The sequence below is a fragment of the Phascolarctos cinereus genome, unplaced genomic scaffold (genome assembly GCF_003287225.1).
Source record: "Phascolarctos cinereus isolate Bilbo 61053 unplaced genomic scaffold, phaCin_HiC Scaffold_726;HRSCAF=1367, whole genome shotgun sequence".
NCBI classification, from domain to species: Eukaryota; Metazoa; Chordata; class Mammalia; order Diprotodontia; family Phascolarctidae; genus Phascolarctos; species Phascolarctos cinereus.
In genome coordinates this window covers 10,168,490-10,187,991 of record NW_027556098.1, presented here as the reverse complement: position 1 = coordinate 10,187,991, position 19,502 = coordinate 10,168,490, and the positions used below count along the sequence as shown (strand labels likewise).

General features: G+C 36.6%; 1 protein-coding gene across 4 annotated transcripts in view; it reads right to left on the bottom strand.

Annotated features, from left to right (window-relative positions):
• ARHGAP6 (Rho GTPase activating protein 6) overlaps nucleotides 1-19,502 on the bottom strand; it is a 672,203-nt gene that overhangs the window by 116,506 nt on the left and 536,195 nt on the right. For all 4 annotated transcript variants that reach the window (XM_021006211.2, XM_078146111.1, XM_021006212.2 and 1 more), the window contains one exon: nucleotides 1,843-2,002. In XM_021006211.2, the coding sequence (XP_020861870.1) occupies nucleotides 1,843-2,002 (160 nt within the window). The remainder of the gene's footprint in view (nucleotides 1-1,842; nucleotides 2,003-19,502) is intronic.

Genomic DNA, 19,502 nt, shown 5'->3' with positions numbered 1-19,502 from the left:
AGCCATCACGTGAAATCAGGTCTATCCTAATTCTAAGCACTCCCTCAAACATATCATATGAGATATCTATCTCTCTGTACACACAGATCTATATGTATACATACATACATATACACACACACACACATATATGTATAAATTGCAAGAGAACATATGTATATATTTTATATATACATTGGTTTATGCATGTTGGCGTGTGTGTACACACACATCTGCATGTCTATGTCTATATCTATACCTACCTAACTATCTATTGATCTAGCTACATATTGAGAGAGTATGTAGTATACTTGAGGGAATTGTTTTAAACCTTTGTTTTCGAAGAGGACCAGTGGCATCACAGTGTGATATCTTGTGCATAAATTGGATTTATGTGAGGCAGAATTGCACTAAGTTGTCCACTTCACTCTATCTTCCAGAGTCATCGAATTTCAGTGGCAAGACAAAACTCAAGAGGACTGGTGATGGTCCGGGATATAGTGGATGACCTTGGTGTCTTCAGTGTCTGACTAAGCTCTAAGTGCTCCACAGAGCCTGCTTCAGTTGCTGTTGGAACCAATTGTCCTCATCTGCCCATTCTGCTGTGGGAAGTCTTCACATGTTTGGGGTAGACATCCCCCTAATTCAATAATAGGTTTGAGGCCTATCGGTTACCCTCAATCTGTTTTAGCCCATCTATGGATTTATCAGGGTATGTGTGCTGTGCATGCTACAACTTATTGGAGCCACAGGTAAAGATTTGGGTGAATCTACCCAAAGGATAGCAAAGGCAGATGAGCAGCTCTGAAAAGGGCTCCGCAAGACCTCATACAACAGGTGTCAGTCCTCTCTGAATAGTATATATACCCCTGAGAGTCAGGACAGTTTTGGTTTAAAATATTTGTACATATATATGTATGCAGGCATACATATTTATATCTGCTTCTCTACATAGGTATCAAGTGTAGTATGTCTGTGTGTATACATATGTGTATATTCATATACACATCTATCTATGTCTATCTAGACAACAGACTACACACTCATAATTCTTTCACAAGGAGATTTCCAAGAATAACAAAGGAAAAGAAAGGGGAAGCTGATGATAAATTTCTTTAAGAGTCTCTCCAACCCTTAAGTAGTCCCTCTTACCTGAATTTTCCTTAGATTTCTTTGAAATTTCACACATAAGCTGACACTTATTCTCATGCCTGGTTTATTTATTTGTATAAGGTCCATAATTACCCTTTCAGTCACAAATCAACTTGCTGGGTACATGGTGATGCAGTGCAAATGACACATGCCGTTTTAGAATTATTAATAAGTATTTGAGCTTAGATATAGAGGCTTGAAAGCCATTAAAATAAATACTTCATAACCGCAAAAAATAATGTGAAACATAATCAGCAGAAACCCATATCTGTGTCTACTCTAAACGTTCAGCTCTTAATGATAGTATTGAGACTAATTTGCCATATTTGAGGAAGGGAGCATGTAGGGATGGGTTCAGTTAAGTGACCTAGCTTTTCCTTTCAATCTATATGATGCTGAATAACAGGTTTGACTGAATTCTTCACTTTCCACCTGGTTATCTTGGTGTCATGTAGATGTAGTGTTAGATGACTTTTCTCTTGAACTCTGTATAAGTTGACCTTTCCCTTTCAATAAACATATTAGCTGACATGCAAGCTGAGGTCCAAACACAAATGTCAAAATATAACCTAATGCCAGCCAATGACTGAGACACTGTACTTTTCTTCCTGTGTTAATAGAAGGTTTGAAATAAATATGTGCTCTGCGGTTTGCCAAAGCAGATGTTTAACTTTCAACATTCCACAGTGAAATGGCGGACAGAGCCCTTACCTTTGGGAATGGTAATCTGACAGCTGAGGTCGCAGTCCTGCTGCAGCTGATAAAAAGCCACTTCCTGCAATCGGGCACGCTCCAGCTCTGAGAGGCTTTGTATGGGAACTGACTTCAGCCGAACACTGCGCCCTGACATGCTGTTCCAAGTAAAATCACCCTGTAGATCAAGCAGAAAAATATGAAGTGTTACATGGTTCACCTACTTTAACAAACATGTTCATCTCTTTTTTTTTATCTGGAAGAAAAACATGACAGAGATTTTTTTTTAAGTTTATTTTCACTTGGAGTTAACTTTAGCAATGTGGAATACATCTTTTCTTTATTTTCAGATAGTCTTCATCTCAAAGAATTTCAATTCACTCTTCTTTTCCTGTGATAATTCTATAGTAATCAAAGAAGCTAACATACATATGACCCAAGATAGTACTGAAAAAGTTAGGTAATACTGTCTAATAAATTATGGGCTTATTAGAATTCACTAAGGAAAATTGCCAATTAATGTATATAACTGTCTATCTATACCTTCACTATTCATATCTTTATACTGTGAGGTAAGGGAGATAGATAATTTTACACATGCAATAGGACTAAGTTAGGTGGCAAAGTGGATAGAGCTGAGGACATGGAATCAGAAAAGGCTTAAGTTCAAATCCAACCCCAGATATTTTGTGATTCCTGGCAAGTCAATCATCTTTTTTTTTTTTAAGGCAATTGGGGTTAAGTGACTTGCCCAGAGTCACACAGCTAGTAAGTTTCAAGTGTTTGGTCTGAGGCCAGATTTGAACTCAGGTTCTCCTGACTTCAGGGCTGGTGCTCTATCCACTGTGCAACCTAACTGCCCCTCAGTCATTCTTTGTATCAGTTTCCTCAATCTGTAATATACAAATAATAATAGCACCTACTTTAAGGTTAATCTAAATATCATAGGAGGTCACATGCAAAGCCCTTTAGAAATGGTAAAGCTCTATAAAAATGCTAGCTATTATTAATGACATGAAAGTCACCTTGATTGTATGTCTTATAGAGTGAGGTGACTGGAACTGCTCTCAGTTAATAAAAGAATGCACGCTAAAATGTTTCAGCATGTCTGATATTCCACAGGGATATGGTCCTGTCACAGAGTATTGCATTTACAAATGACTGCTGCAAATGAAATGAAACCAGTTACTGGGGCTGAGGAACAGAAAGCCTTGGTCCTAGGCTGCTTTGCTATTGTTGCATTAAATCTTTGCTACGGTTGTACAAGATGAAGTCTTTCACGCTATCTATTCCCTCTTTTTGGTATCCCACGTGCTAGGCACAGTGCCTAGCACGTGGTAAGTTTTTAATAAATGTTTATCGACTGGCTGACCACTCTCCATTAGGCAGATGCAATGATAGGAAGACCTACCTATCTTAGAAGGCTGTGGTGGCAAGTAATGAGGCAAGGTCTAAATAGGTTTTCTTTAAAATCCCCAAACCATGTCTATTTCCATTCATGGGTAAATTGGGTATGGAGAATAGCCTATTCTATTGCTATACTATTTTTTTGAAACATGAAATTACTTGAAAAAGTTATCAGAAAGTAGCTGATGTCTAAGGGTCTAGAGACAAATCTATTGCAGGTCAGTCAGTCAATAAACTTTTCTCAAGCACCTACTATGTGCCAGGCACAGTGCTAAGCACTGAGAATAAAAAGTAAAGCAAAAGGCAGGCTCTGTTCTTAAGGAGCTCACAGCTAATGGGGGAGATAATATGCAAACAACTGTATCCAAATGAGCTACATGCAGGATAAACTGAAAACAATCCACAGAAAAAAAGAACTAGAATTAGCAGGGATTGGGGAAGTCTTCTTATAGGAAGTGGGATTTTAGTTGGGATTTGAAGGAAATTAGGAAAGCCAGGAGGCAGGGATGAGAAGGGAGATTATTCTAAGCATGGGAGACAGATAGTGACAATGCCCATGTGTGTTAGATGCAAATTGTTTTGTGAAGATGGAATGATTTCCGTTTACAGTACTTAAAATGTTAATGACTTTGGTAACAGTAACTTGCCGCACATTTCTGTCACTAACCACCTGATTTTAACTGAAAATTTGTACGTGTACATTCAAAGCCAAAGTAATCCCCAGTGGCAGTCAAAGCAAACATTTTTATGCGCACCTGAAAATAGATATGTTCTCACCCACATAGCGTCTCTAAGTATAGAATCACAGACATGAGAGCATCTAGTGTAACCCCTCTCATTTTACAGATGAGGAAACTGAAGTTCAAAGAAATACTGCCTAAGGTCACATAATTAGTAATAAAGGACAGATGCAAATCCAGGTCCTGTCACTTCCAGTTGAGTGTTCTTTCCAATACATCATGCTGCCACTCACTTTCATCCCAAAGAAAGAAATCTGCAATAGCAACAACTAATCCTTGCTTCCTCCTGAAGAGGAAACCCTGCATGCTGTGGATAACCAGCCAACATTCACCTGGCCAGCCTTCCCCTGAACTATCAAGAGTTCACCCAGCAATACTGCGTGAGATAACTCTAGGAAGTGGGCATTCTTGGGGAGATCTGTAATCAAGAAGGAATACAGCTACACATGTGCCTCTTTCCTAATTCATGGAAATGCCATGTGCACCTTGGAATAGCTAAATTGTCACTATTCCTGCAACCTGTAAGAGGAAAAGCAAGAAAGCTGACTGCGGAATTAGGTAGTATGTTTAAATGGGAAAACCTTACCTACAATTTTCTTATATTAACTGCCAAAAGAGATGGCAAAAAAGTAGTTTCTCATCCCTTCCTGTTTTGCCCTACCCCCTCATTCACTCAGCTACTATCTTGAGAAAATTGAAACCATTTTCATTAAGCTCCCTCTTCATCTCAAAACCCTTGACTTCATCTCCTAATATCTCCTTTCTTCCAGTATCTCATAACAAAATGACCCTTCTCCGTGTCAAAGCCAGCTCCTCCATTAGTTTGTGATCCTTTTCCCTCCCATCTTTTCCAGCAGATTGTCTCCTCAATATTTCTCTCTGCTTTCATATATTTAACCATTTCCCTATCCCCTGGTTTCTTCCTTACTGCCTATGCTCAATAGTCCCCATGCCTAAACAAAACAAAACAAAAAAACCTTTTCATTACCTCCCTCCACCCTTCAAGTCACCATCCCCTCTTTCTCCTCTTCTCTGCCAAAATCCTAGAAATTGCTGCCTATATTCATTGCCTTCACTTTTGTTGTCTACCTTTCATTTTCATGACTCAAGTAAAACTGCTCTCTGGAAAGCTATCAGTGATCTCCTAATGGCCAAATCTGATGGTCTTTTCTTAGTTCCCATACTCCTTGACCTTTCTGCTGCATGTGTCACTCTGGACTACCCTCTTTTCCTGAATATTCTCTCCTCTCTGGAATTTTGTAACAGTACTCTTTCCTGGTTTTCCTCCTACAGTCTGACAGCTCCTTCTCAGTCTTCTTTGCCCATCATTGAACATATCATGCCTTCAGTTATGACTATTCTCCCAGGGCTCTGTCCTAGGCCCTCCTCTCTCTCTCTCTCTCTCTCTCTCTCTCTCTCTCTCTCTCTCTCTCGCTCTCTGTTCTTTGCAATGAAGCCATCAATTTCCATGGGCTTAATTAACATCTCTTTGCAGATGACTCATGTACATCTATATTGCCAGTCCTAATGTCTCTTCTCAGCTTCAATCCCACATCACCAAAAAGCTTATTGGACATTTTCAACGGGATACCCTGAACTCAACATATCCAAAACATAACTATATATATCATTTGCCCCATATCCATCCCTCTTCCAAACTTCTCCATTTCTGTTGAACTCACCATGATTCTTTTAGTCTTTCAGATTTATAATCTCAGTCATTCTTCTCTCAGCATTTTTTCCCTCCCTCCCCTCATTTTATCACTTATCTTCCAATTTCTATCTCCATACCATCTCTCCCTTTCTGCTCCATACCATCTGCTTCTTTCTCCTCATATAACCCTCACCTCGTCACCTCTTGCCGAAATTACAGCAACAGCCTCCCAATTGTTCTCCCTGCCTTAAGTCTCTCTCAGTTTCAGTTTATGTTCCACATTGCTGGCAAAGTGATTTTCCTTAAGTGCAGATGTGACCTCACCTCACTAACTAAATTCTGTACCCCTAGGATACAATATAAACTCATCTCTTTAGCTTTTAGAGCCCTACACAGCTTTGTACCAATCACTCTCTCGTCTCATTGTACAGTACTCTCCCTCACATAATCTGTCCTTTCAAATGAGTCTGGCCTGTGATCCTCACACATGGAACTTCAGCTCCCATCTATGTCTTTACATTGACTGTCTCTGGTGACTAGAATGCACCCTTCCCCCCACCTCAATTCTGCCTCATAGAATCCTACTCTTTCTTTCAAGCAGCATTTCATACATGAAGCCTTTCCTGATCCTCTCAATGGATAGTGTCCTCTTTTCAAACTATTTAATTTACCTTGTATTAATTTGTATTTAATTACCTTGTATTAATTAGAATTTATTATCTTTATATTTATTCTGTATATACACATATAATATAATGTACCTATATAACATATATGTGTAAATATGCATGTATGTATATATACATAGCACTGTATATGTATATATGCACATATATCTTTTATATATACATATATACATACTTACATTTATCTATGTATGTATCTCTCTCTTTCTGTATATATATAAATATATATATATACACACACACACACACATATATATAAATATATATATATATAAAGTATATATATATATATATATATATATATATAAATATATATAACTCCTTGATATTTTTCTTTTGGAATTATGTGAGCTCCTTGTAATTAAGGACTATTTCAGCCTTTGTATTTATATCCCTAATGCCAAACAATGTGCCAGGCAAAGAATATAAGCTTAATAAATGTCTATTCACAATTTTAGCATTACTGTTCCTTCTATCAGATCTAAATCCAGTGAAAAGACAGTTCTAGTTCCATTATCTTCTGACACCCACTGGCTAAAAGGGAAAGTAGCAATTATAAACAACTTTAGCCACCCTGAGAAGCTCACCCACCTTTGAAATAAATTCTAAGATCATACAATAGATAAGGTCTTAATAAATGATTTTGTCTGACTCATTCCCTATTGAATTAAGCAGAGAAATGTAACAGGCCAATTTTATTCAATCTTTTCTATATAACCATTTATAACTTACAGTTAAATAGCATTTTATGGTTACAAAGCCCTTTAGATGCATTATCTCATTTTATCTTGACAACACCATGAGCAAGTAGTATATTATTATCCCCATTTTACAAATGAGGTAAAGAAAGGTTAAATGACTTATTAATAGATCAAAAGATTAAAAAGTGATAAGACTGTTACTTAAGCCCAAGTTTTGCTTCCAAGTCCAAAGTTCTTTCCCCCTTTCCTCTCTATCAAAGGATCTGCCAAGTACTGTTTGACATTCGACTTTTGACATTTGACTAGACTTTTATAAGCTAATGTAAGAATTCATTTTCATATAACTGGAAGCTACCAATTCAATAGGAGGCAAGCCATATTAAAAATTATGGAGAAAGAGTATCACACAAATATTGATGTACTTGGATGACTACTTGTGCCTCAGATATACCAAAAATCAAAAGTGGTTCAGTTAGATAATGCTTTGCAGATTCAACAAAACTTTGTGGACTGATTCTACCTCTTCTTGCCCTTTCCTCCTCTCCTCTCTCATGTATGATTTCACTGGCATTGGAAACTACCCAGGAGGAAATTTTATCTACCAATCAGCAAGTCCTCTGCAACTTACAGACTTAAATATTTACCTAAGGCACTGCAAACTTAAGTGACTTACAAAGCCAAAGAATGTCAGAGCTAGAATCCAGGTTTTCCTGACCCTGAGGCAGACTGTGAATCTACCATACCACACTGCCTTTTACAAAGTAATTGGCTTTTTTTTAAAATTCACACACTGATAACAAGCCAAAAGAAAACCAAAATTATGCACCAGCCTACACCAAGAGAAATAAACTTTTCCTTAGAAATACATTTTAATTAAATTCACTACTTGGGAAGCCCACTATTCAATAATGGACCAACCAAGTTGAAAATTGAATTAGAAAGGCAGGCTACTTAATTTGTCATCTGTTCCTTCACGTCTGACTCTTTGTGACCTCTTTTTGGGGTTTTCTTGGCAATGATACTGAAGTGGATTTCTATTTCCTTCTTCACATCATTTTGCAGATGAGGAACTAATGCAAACAGGGTTAAGTGACTTGCCCAGGCCCACATAACAAGTAACTATATGAGGTTGGATGAGTCTTTCTGATTCCAAGTCCAGTGCTCTATCCATTGAGGCACCTACCTCCCCAGGATACCTAAACGCAATACCAATGAGGCTTTGTTTTAATGCCCCTGTTCCTTAGAACTCTTATGTAGCTATGAAACTTGGTCTCATCACTCAAAACATCAAGTTTCTAAAACTCTTTTCTAACAATGTCTTCTATCAGCCCTCATTGACATAAAGTTTAAAGACAAGACGCCTGATAACCATGTCTTAGAATGTAACCAGGCTACCAGCAAAGAAATGATATTCACCCCTGAACAACTATGTGAAAAATGCAGCCTCCCCAGACAGCTGTTTCACTCTGCATTAATGAGGAGTAATTGCAAGCAGGGAAAACAAGAAGAAATACTTTAGGGATCCACAGAAGCCCAACATACCATAACTGTGGAAGGCTGGGAAACAGCTGCTACAAAGAGATCAGCCAAAACTATACCTATAAGGAAAGGAACTGATCCGTTTGGAGCAAAAGGCTTCATGTCATCATGCCATTTGTGAAGCACTGTCAAAAACAACGTCTGGACTGTGAGTGAGTGACCTGGATTTGGCTCCCACTTTCTTCCCCTGGCTTGCTGACTTTACCTGCAGGATTCCATTCTCTCATCTGTAAAATGAAGGGGATAAACTAGATGACCTTTCAAATACCCTTCAGCTCTGACATTCTATGGTTCTCTGAACACCAAGACAGCCTTCAGACGGTTGCTGGTATCAATAATCAAAACAAGAGAGGGCATCTGTACTCAATAGGAAAAAGATGAGCTGACCTTTTTGGCCATTCCTACACACATACGGTACAGTTTCTTGTCAAACATGAACGACTACAGAAATAAAGAACAACAAATAGAAAACATCCAGTTTGCCGCAGTCATAAAAGTTCATTCTATCTACTTGCCCCTAGAAAGTTGGTTTAGTACGAATAGCTCGACATTTTTAAAGCCTGTTATTTCTACAGCCTATTTTAGGGAATTTGCCAGAGTACTATTTCTAGGAGAAGAGTGATGAAATATGAAGATGCCTTTACCACCCAAGGCTTTATTTATATACTCAGCATCCCATTCAACTGGGAGTAGATTCAGAAGGTCCTGCTTATGAAGTTTTAGTTCATAATATTTTGTCATGTTGTGCTTTTCAAATTTAGGTTATCTACATCTACATTTTTTTCCAACCCAAATTTCCTTGTGAGGAAGTATTTAAGCAGTCAGGCTCCTGGAAAACCCGCTGTTTTCAAGCACAGTATCTTTCACCACAAGGGGAACATATTTGCTTGGTATCCTTCTACCAAGTCCAAACCAGTTTTGCAGGGGAGGGGAAGGGATAGAATCAATCAACTTTTATTGAAGTTACTTATTTTATTATATATTTTTTTTCACTCTTCAAGTTTCTACTTAAGTCCAATAGTGATCAATTTATTGTTTACATTTTACCCTTCATTTTCTAATGAGTTTCTTTCCCCATATCAACTGATGAAGAAAACAGGGATAAACATCAAATCTAAAAATTCACTCACTCATATGCCTATTAAGGGGAACATACAAACGTATGTATTTATACATGTTTGTATATATATGTATATATCCCCCTAAGGAAAATATGTCATAAATAAATAGCTTTCCCCCCTTGTCTATCTAAGCAACATTCAATAGCAAACATTGACTAGAAGTTTTATGATGGAAAAGGAATGGTTTAGGGAGTCAACAAAATTATGAATGGAAATTTCTTTGAAAATGTGCAATATTTATAAGACACGAAAATCCATGCTAAATATATGCATTTCTCTGCAGGGACGGAAGTTAAAACTAAATGAGATCAAATGGTATGAATAGGGTATGGAGTCCTGGTCTTGGATTTGGCAAAATCTATATTTGAATCCTGCTGCAAACCTACAGAAATGACTTAGAAGCTGCTGGTGGCACAGCAGATAGGGTGCTGGGTCTGGAGTCAGGAAGACCCAAATTCAAATCCAGCCTCAGATACTTCCTAGCTGTGTGACCCTGGCCATGTCACTTAATCATGTTTGATTCGGTTTCCTTATCTGTCAAATAAGCTGGAGAGGGAAATGGCAAAGTGATCCAATATCTTTGCCAAGAAAATCCCGAATAGAGTCACTAAGAGTCAGAAATGACTAAAAAACGAGTGAATAATAAATGTCGGTAATGTCTTCCTCCCACATTTCTGCTTTCGTTTTCCTGGCTTCCTTCAGGACTCAGTTCCAATTCTACCTTCCATCAGTACAAATTGGAAGGGATCAGGGGTTCTTCACCCTAGGTTTGTGAATTTGTTTCCTAAATATTTTGATACTGGTATACCAATGTAATTGGTTTTCTTTATAGTTATTTATTTTATTTTATTCATTTAAAAACATGATTCTGAAGAGTCCATAGGTTTCACTAGATAACCAAAGCCTTCTATGACACAAGAAAGATTTAAAGATCTCTGGGCAAGATGGTCTTTGAGTTACTTTACAATTCTTAGATGCCTTTACTGTTTTAATATTGATAACTACCATTGGTAAAATCCCTTGTGGAATAAAAAACATTTCTATCATCATACCTCTTAGATAAGTAATAGAATTTTACAGATTTGCAGAGGTTAAGTGAACTTCCTGTGGCCATGTAGCCATTAAGTATATGAGTCAGGTTCTGACCCCAGATTCATAGCTAAAATTGGACAGGTGATTACACCTTCACCTCAAAAGAGAGCTTGTAGATAACTGAATGGAGACTGAATGTTGGATATAATATGCGGCTTGTTTTCAAAGAAAGTAGCTAACACATAAAAATAGGTGGGGCCAATATTCAGTTCTAATACATTTTAAAATCTATTTACAAACTGGATTAAATATTAGACTTTAAGAAGTTGAGGATGTCAGTCTCTAATGTGCCACTGAGTCACTAAGATCTTAGTGATGTGATGGTTTATTTTCTTTCTAAAGGAGAATTTTAAATAACCATATCATTTAGTGATTGTCTCACAGCACTGGATGCTTGTTGAGCCAACAAAAATTGAATCACATATAGACTATGTCAAGTAACATCGCAAAATACTGCATTGGGTTGTTTTCTGACATCTATGACTATGCAGAAAATCTCAGCCTTTCAAATAAAAAAAGGCAGTTTACCCTGGTTCTTCACTTTATACTCACGATAAAATGGATCCTGACCAATTTGCCCATCACTAAAGTCTTTGGTTTCATGAGTCATCATCAGTACTGACCATCTGCTCTACCATTGGCCTCTATACACATTGACATTTTCCATGTCAGTGTACCCTAAGGACCCTTGGACTTTACCATTCCCCTTGCAGCAGGACTCTTTGTAGCTGTTCTTTCCCTGGACCCCTCTCCATTAGGATGTGAAGTCTGAGAAGAGGAACAGTCTCATTTTTTAAAATTTGTATCCTTAGAACTAAGCACAGTGCTTGGCAATAATAAAAGATCAATAAACGCTTTGATGTTCATTCATTCAAATATAATTTTTTCAAAGTCATGTTGAATATGGACCTATAATGTAACGAAAACCAGGTTATCATGACTCTAAATCATTACACACACACACACAGACCCCACTCTGTGATCAGTTGGGTTCGTCTCTTGTTTGCTATGTAACAATAATAGAAGTCAACTTAATGATGGTTTGGTCAAATAGCTATTTGACATAGAGTATCCACTACTACATCATATACCGCGAGTAGATCTTTGACTTCAAAGACTGGAAGAAAGGTCTCATACACACTGAAGTATTTATTGCAGAAATGTTTGTAGTACAAGTAACTGGTAAGAAAGGAGACAACCTTTGCTTAGGGAATGGCTGAACAAATTGTGGTATGTGAATGCAGTAAAATATTGATGTGCCATAAGAAATTATGAGTAGGAAGAATTCAGAGAAGCTTGGAAGAATTAAATGAGCTGATATGAAATAACAAATGAAAGTGATATAAATAGAAAGGTTAATGATAGGGGCAGCTAGGTAGTTCAACGGTTAGAGCAAGCACCCTGGAGCCAGGAAGACCTGAGTTCAAATCCGGCCTTAACACTTGACACTTACTAGCTCTGTGACCCTGGGCAAGTCATTTAATCCCAATTGTCTCACCCACCCCACCCCACCCCCCAACAAAAAAGAAAAAGAAAAAAGTTAATGATTAAATGAAGAGACTTTTTTTTAAGTCACCCTTTAAGTATCTGGAAAAATTTCCAAAAGTAAGTTTATTGTTTTCATTAAAAAAAACAGCAACAAGTGTGGTTCAACTAGTGAATACAGGAACCTGGTAGAGAGCAAAAATAATTAACACCAAAGAGGAGAAAGAATCTCAGTACTGAATTGTCAATCTATTTATGCAATACTTAGCTTATTCTACTTCATATGACACCCTGATAAACTGGAACTGAAGCAAACATTTATCAAATTTCTGATGTATAATCTTTTCCAGTATCTAGAAAGTGCACACACACACACACACACACACACACACACACACACACACACACACACCACACACACACACTATGCCTTTTTTTTTTTTGAAGCATTTTCGATATAAAATGCTTGCTTGGCTTTCATGAGAGCAATATTTTTAAGCACACAGAGTTCATACTTATCTTAGCACTATGTCAATGTTGTGAACTGACCCTCTAGAAGCCAATGAATGTAGACAAGAATGGTGATAACCCATGTTACAGTGGCTTTGCACCCAGACTACTTAGTACTACCTCTGAAGATAAGACAAAAGATGGAACACTTCCAGAGGTACTACCTCCACAATTGCCAACAAAGTGATAAAAAGAGGATGTGAAATTATTTCCATAATCAGACACTATCAGGAACAGCTTATGGTGTGCTTCAGGCTATTACTAACATCCTCGAATTTGGGTCACAGGCCAACATAGTTCTTTGTTTTTCTGCTTTTCCTAAAAAAGACTGAATCATTTTAAAGCATTATTACATGAGTGTGATCTAATATTTTACTTTTCGTATATTTTAGTCACCAATATAACGTTTTAAAAAGGACACTGAAATTGGAACGAATAGCTATGTCGTAATTAGTATGAATAATGAATCCTCTGAAGTGCTCACATATATGCCAATTTACACTATTTAAAGTTATAATTATGTAAAAAGTGGCAATTGGTCCCAGCCAGCCCAATGGAAATAATGCAAATTTGACAAAATGACTACTTCAGGAAGATTCATTGTTTTCACTATTTGGGACCCAGCTAAATCTGTAACTTCGTTTCAGTATTGATAAATGTAAATGAAGTTGAAAAAGCAAAATCATTTTGGGCATAAGAAAGTTCTGACATTTACAATAACTGAACATTCTGTCACTGTCAATACACTACTACCGATTGTGAGAAAAGATTTGGGGATAGGTTAGAGAGAGTCTAATGTTATAGTGTAGTGGTTAGTGAGAGATGGACCTGGCTCTGATACATAGTGGCCAGGTCACTTAATCATTCAGTGTTTTCCACAACTCTCTAGAAACATAAGTTCAGGGAAGGTGCCGTCCTGCACTGGTAATGAGAATTTCCTCTTCCAGAAATTCCCATATGAATGAGATCATAGGCCTAGTGCTTATTGCTATCATGACAAAGTATAATAGAAATGGATTTTTATTGGGGTGTTGGTACACAGAAATGTTAAGTTCTCTGAGTAATATGCAGAGAAGAATATATCACAAAGCACTACATATACTCTTTTTTTGAAAAATATATTAAAGATTTAAAATCTCATTGCCAAAAAAACCCTCAAAAATTCTAATTTTACATACAGAAATTTCCCAAGAAGAAGTATAAAATATTTTATTTCAAATTAAGAGTGCACTGTCCCATAGGCTCATCAAATGTAAGAGTACAGTTTTGGAGATCACTCAGTCTACTCCTTCATTTTACATATGAGGGAAGAAAGGCTTAGCGAAAACAACAGTGGCTTGTCCAAGGTTATACAACTAGGAAGAGATTAAAAACAGAACCAAGGTCTTCTGACTCTAAGTTCCAGAGTCACCCCAAAATACTAAACACCAGAATCACAAAGTAAATTTGAAGCATGGAAAAATACAACTAATACAGATATAGCAAATCCTAGATTGACTAGAAATCAAATAGCCAGAAACCTCAATTAAATGAAATATTTTTCACTCTCTACTACATTTTTAGTAGAAACAAATGAGTGTGAAATGAGCTTTCAGTTCATTGAATGTCTTTGAGTTTAAATGGACCTCAAAGGACTATCAAGAATACTTGAACAGGAACCCTCTCTATAGAATCACCTGTAATTCAGCCTTTGCTTGGAGATCCCCAGTAAAGAGGAATCCAGTATATCACAGGAGTCAATTCTACTTTTAACTCCTCTAACTCTTAAGAAGTTTCTCCATACTAGATCTATCATTTTGGCACCTTTTTGCATTATTTCTAGTTCTGCCCCCTAGGGCCATAGAGAATAAGCTTAAATACCATTTCATGTGTCTGACAGGACCAATATTTAGGAGGGTTACTTTTCTCTTTCCCCTCACCCCAAAAGTGATAAATTTTCCCTAAAAGGTGACAAAGTTGTCCCAGGGACCTGATTGGTCTCTGCCTCCCTTACTGCTGATTCCTGGTCATCTAAGGTCATAAAAAGTCTCATTCAGCTGGACTTGAACCATTCCAACTTGAAGAATACATGAATGGCATTAAGTCACTATACCCTGTTCTGATGACTAGATGTGTTTCCATATTAAAGGTGGGGTGCTGTGCCTATAGAAGCCAATTACCACTGTATTCTTATTAAATAATAACAAAAATCAATAAGGATACAGGGTAATTACAAGTTCAGTATCAGGGTAATATTACAGCAAAACAAACACATTTTTCTTTGACTGCTTCAGAGGCTAAATAAACCTCACTATGTTAACTGTTGGGTGACTTGCAGGTGTCTCATTTCATCTTCAAATCTCACAGGGTGCCAGCATACTTCTAACAACACAACAGCCATTCAAATACTTGGAGACAGCTGTTCTATCCTCTTTATGTTTTTTATTTTTTTCTGGCTACCTTTCCCAGTTCTTTTAATTGAAACTTATTTAACAAATTCTCAAGGCCCTTCACTATTTAAGATGTCCTCCCCTGGACACTGTACAATTTATTAATGGCCTTTCTAAAATTTGGTTCCCAGAATTGAGCACAATATTCCACTATGGTTGAAACAAGTGAGAGTGCACCAGATCTGTCACCTCCTTAATCCAGACACTATGCTTCTAAAGCAGCCAAAGGAAAATGTGTTTGTTTTGCTGCAAAATCACACTCATATGATTCACTAAGGAGCCATCTCTAGTTGACCTGATCTATATCTGACAACTACACTCTGATGGCTCCAATGAAGAAAATGAGGCTGGTGATCATACACAGCTGGGCCTCACTTAATCTATTTACTTGCAAGTCATGGCATCATCTTCTGATGTCATGGTCCTCTTTGAGAACGAAGGACAAACATCAACAATTTACTAAACCCCCTATCTTCTTCAGACAAAAATTGTCCTAGTCATGCCTTCTTTATCTTACATACTGTTTATCTCACAATTTGTACGTAAGATCTAACAATCGTACATACTTTATCTTACAATTGTTTAATTGAATCTTATAATTGTGAAATAGATGTTTTTAAAGCCAGGAGTAAGACCAAATTTAAACTAATAGATTCATTTCATTAGATTTGGCCCAACATTCTAGCTTTTCAAGAGCTTTGGGGGATCCTAACTTTGTTAGCAAACCTATTAAGTATCCCTCTTAGGTTTCTATCATCTGAAAGTTTGATTATCATGCCATCTTTTCCTTTATTTCAGTAATTTATAAAAATATTTATAATTTCAAGTAATTTAGCACTGGGCCAAATCTTTCCAAGCTGGCTCCGAATGGTAAATGACTAGTTTTTCGGTCCAGCCATTGAACTAGATCTGAATCCAACAGAATGAAATGGCAGAATATTGAATTTGAACTTTATTATGTAGACAACGAGGAGCCACTGGTAGTTTCTGAATAAAGAAACAAAATGATGAAAGCCACGGTTAACATGACCCTGGCACAGGTTTAAAAAAATGGCCTGCAGAGGAGAAGACTCTGAAGGTGTGGAAAACAAGTTTGGACATGACAGCAATAGCTGGTGAAAGAGCATTAACTGCCTCACTTAGCTGATAATCAGCCATTAGGCATCTTCAACTTTCAACATCATAACAAGAGACCTGAAAGCAAGGTCATTACAGTGTGGGGGTGATGATAGAATTTCAAGGACTATCCCTGCAGAATTTGACCCCTGGAAGGTCCCATCAAATTAGAACTGGTTAAGAACAAGAGGCTAGTGACAGATTATGTGCTTGTTATCTGGGGATCAACCTATCTAAGTCAGAGATGCTCATGACAAGGAAAATGTCCATCAGGTTGGGGATCTTTTTTACCTACAGTGTACTTGTGAAGACTGGTCTGCTATGTCAATGAGGTAAGCACTCAAGGATTTTTGAAAGTGAATGCTGAGATGAAATCAAGCATATTTAAAACTAAATGCTGCAGGATTATGGGGAAAAGGATTAGTGATCTACTCAAATCTATTCAATTTAATTCAGCAAACATTTATTAAGTGATATGCACTCTGTCAGGCTCTGGGGAACATTTCCTATATACAAAGAACAGATGTTTATCAATGTTTGTTAAATTCATAATAAAAAGAAAAGGAAGAGAAAAAACAAATTGTAATGTTTACCTTTGACCAATAGAATATAAACTCCTTGAGAGCAAGTATGTGTGTTGCTAAAACCTGCATTACCCCAAGTATAAACCCTGAGGAAGTAATTTTGTATCTCTTTTCCCCCTTGGTATCCTTCATAGAAACATGAAAAAATTTCCTCTAGGTACAGGAAAAATCTGTTTACTTTTCATGTTTTAAACATAGGATGTATGTAGAAGGGTGAATAGGAATGGGTGAACATCCCTGATCATCACCTTGCCCCGCCACTGTTAAACAGAAAAAAAAAAGATCATAAATGACCTTTGAAGCTCTGTTATGCACAGTTTAATTTAAAAATTATGAGCATAGATGTGTGTGTGTATATATATATATATATATGCATATATATATGTAATACACACACACACACATATAATTTAATTTGATAGTACCGACACTGTTCTTATTTTTGTTCCCTTTGCAATGGTCCATCTGCTCTCTTTTCTTTATTAAATTTTTTTTGTTGACTCTTTCCTTTCTCTTCTATTTAAAACAAATCATTTTCACTACCCTTTCACAGCCCTTTCCCCTACTCCCCAAATAAGCCTTCCTCTGTAACAAACATAATTGGGTGAAAAAGACTGATACATTATCTGTAACTGAAAATGTGTGCCAAGAAGCACAAAGCATGCTTCATCATCAGTCTGATGGAGCTGTCATTAGGCATTGCACTGATTTTGCATTCTTAAGTTTTTCATATTGGTTTTCCATCATTGTATTAATTATTCTGCTTCTGCTCATTTCCTTCTGCACACATTCATGCAAATCTTCGCAGGTTTATCTGAATTCATTCCTCTCATCATTTGCTTTAGCAAAATGATATTCTATTACATTTATATCCATAATTTTACAACTATTTCCCAACTAATGAGCGGCCACAATTTTTTAAAGTTCTTTGCTACAATAAAAAATACTGTGATAAATATATTTTTAAATATAAGGTTCCTTTCTCTTTCCATTTGACCCTATTACACATCTCAAAGATGCAAGAACAAATTGATGATCTTTAGAGACGAAGAAGCATATACCATATGGACACTCTATTTCTTCAACTAATAATCTAAACAAAAAGTCAATAAATCTTAGAAGAGCCTAGAAGAATAATATGAATGATAATAACTGATAATGATATAACATTTTAAAGTTTCTAAAGCCCTTTACATACATTAACTCATTTGAGCCTCACAACGACCCTATGAGATAGACATTTCTGGTGTAATAGTCAAAAAAATACTTATTAAGCATCTACTACATTATAGGCATTGTGCTAAATATTGGGCATACAAAGATAATCTCTGTTCACAAGGAGCTCATGATCTAATGAGGGAGGCAACATACAGCTATGTACAAACACTACATGCATGATAAATTGGAGATGATCAACAAAGGGAAAGTGTTAGCATTAAAGGGAAAATGGCAAAGCTTTTCAGTAAAAGGTGAGATTTTAGCTGAGTCATGAAGGAAGCCAAGGAAGCCGGGGAAGAAGTTGAATTTCAGAGAGGTAACTTGCATTCTAACTATACGACCACATTGCCCTCTTTTAATTATGCCCAATTTATCCAGTAAATAGCTTGCTTCTCCTATATTTGTTTGCATGTTTTCTCACCTCATTAGATCATAAGCTCCTTCATGGCCCAGACAGACTTTGCCTCTTTTTACAACCTTACAACTTAGTATAGTGCCAGCTCATAGTAGACACTTAACAAATATTTATTTATTGATTGATTGATTGATAAACATATATAAGCAAGAGTTGCCTTTACAATACAAAGTAATCTGGGAAACCATGATAATAATATTACTTAGCATTTATATAGTACTTTAAGGTTTTTAAAAAGCTTTACAAATATTTTATCCTCACAAAAACCTCATGAGGTAGTTGCTAATATTATCTCCACTTCACAAATGGGGAAACTAAAGCTGAGATATTCTGACTTTGTGTCATACAGCTAGTAAGTATCTGAGATAGGATTTGAACACCAGTCTTCCTAATTGCAAAATCAACATTATATCCTCTGTATCACCTAACTGCCTAACAAATGAGTATTTTCTAGAGTATTTTCCCTTATACTACCTGTATAACTTTTTATATTTAAAGAGATAGCAAATACCTTGTACTTTTACTTATGCCCCCTACTGAACCTCACTGTTACTTTGCTTTCTGTACTAATTTTATCAAAAATACAATAAAAATTTGAGCCAGATATTTTTCTCTGAAAAATATAGTTATTACAACTGAAGCACTATGTTCTACTTTCACTGCCACATTTTAAGAAGGATATCATTAATGAACAGTAGAACCAAAGGAGGACTGGAAACGATAAGGAGTAGTGGAAAGTAAAGGTGATGTTTTGTCTGAAACAGAAAAAATATAGGGAGAGAATGGTAGCTGTCCTCAAGTGTGTGAAATACATTTGTGTGAAAAACAAATTGTTTATTCTGTATGACTCCAGAGGGCAGAATTAAAACCAATAGATGGAAATTACAGGTAGGATGATTCCTTCTCATTCTAAGGAAGAACTTCCTAACAAATCAAGCTGTTTAAAAACAGCAAGGCTGTTATTGAGTTCTCTATGACTAA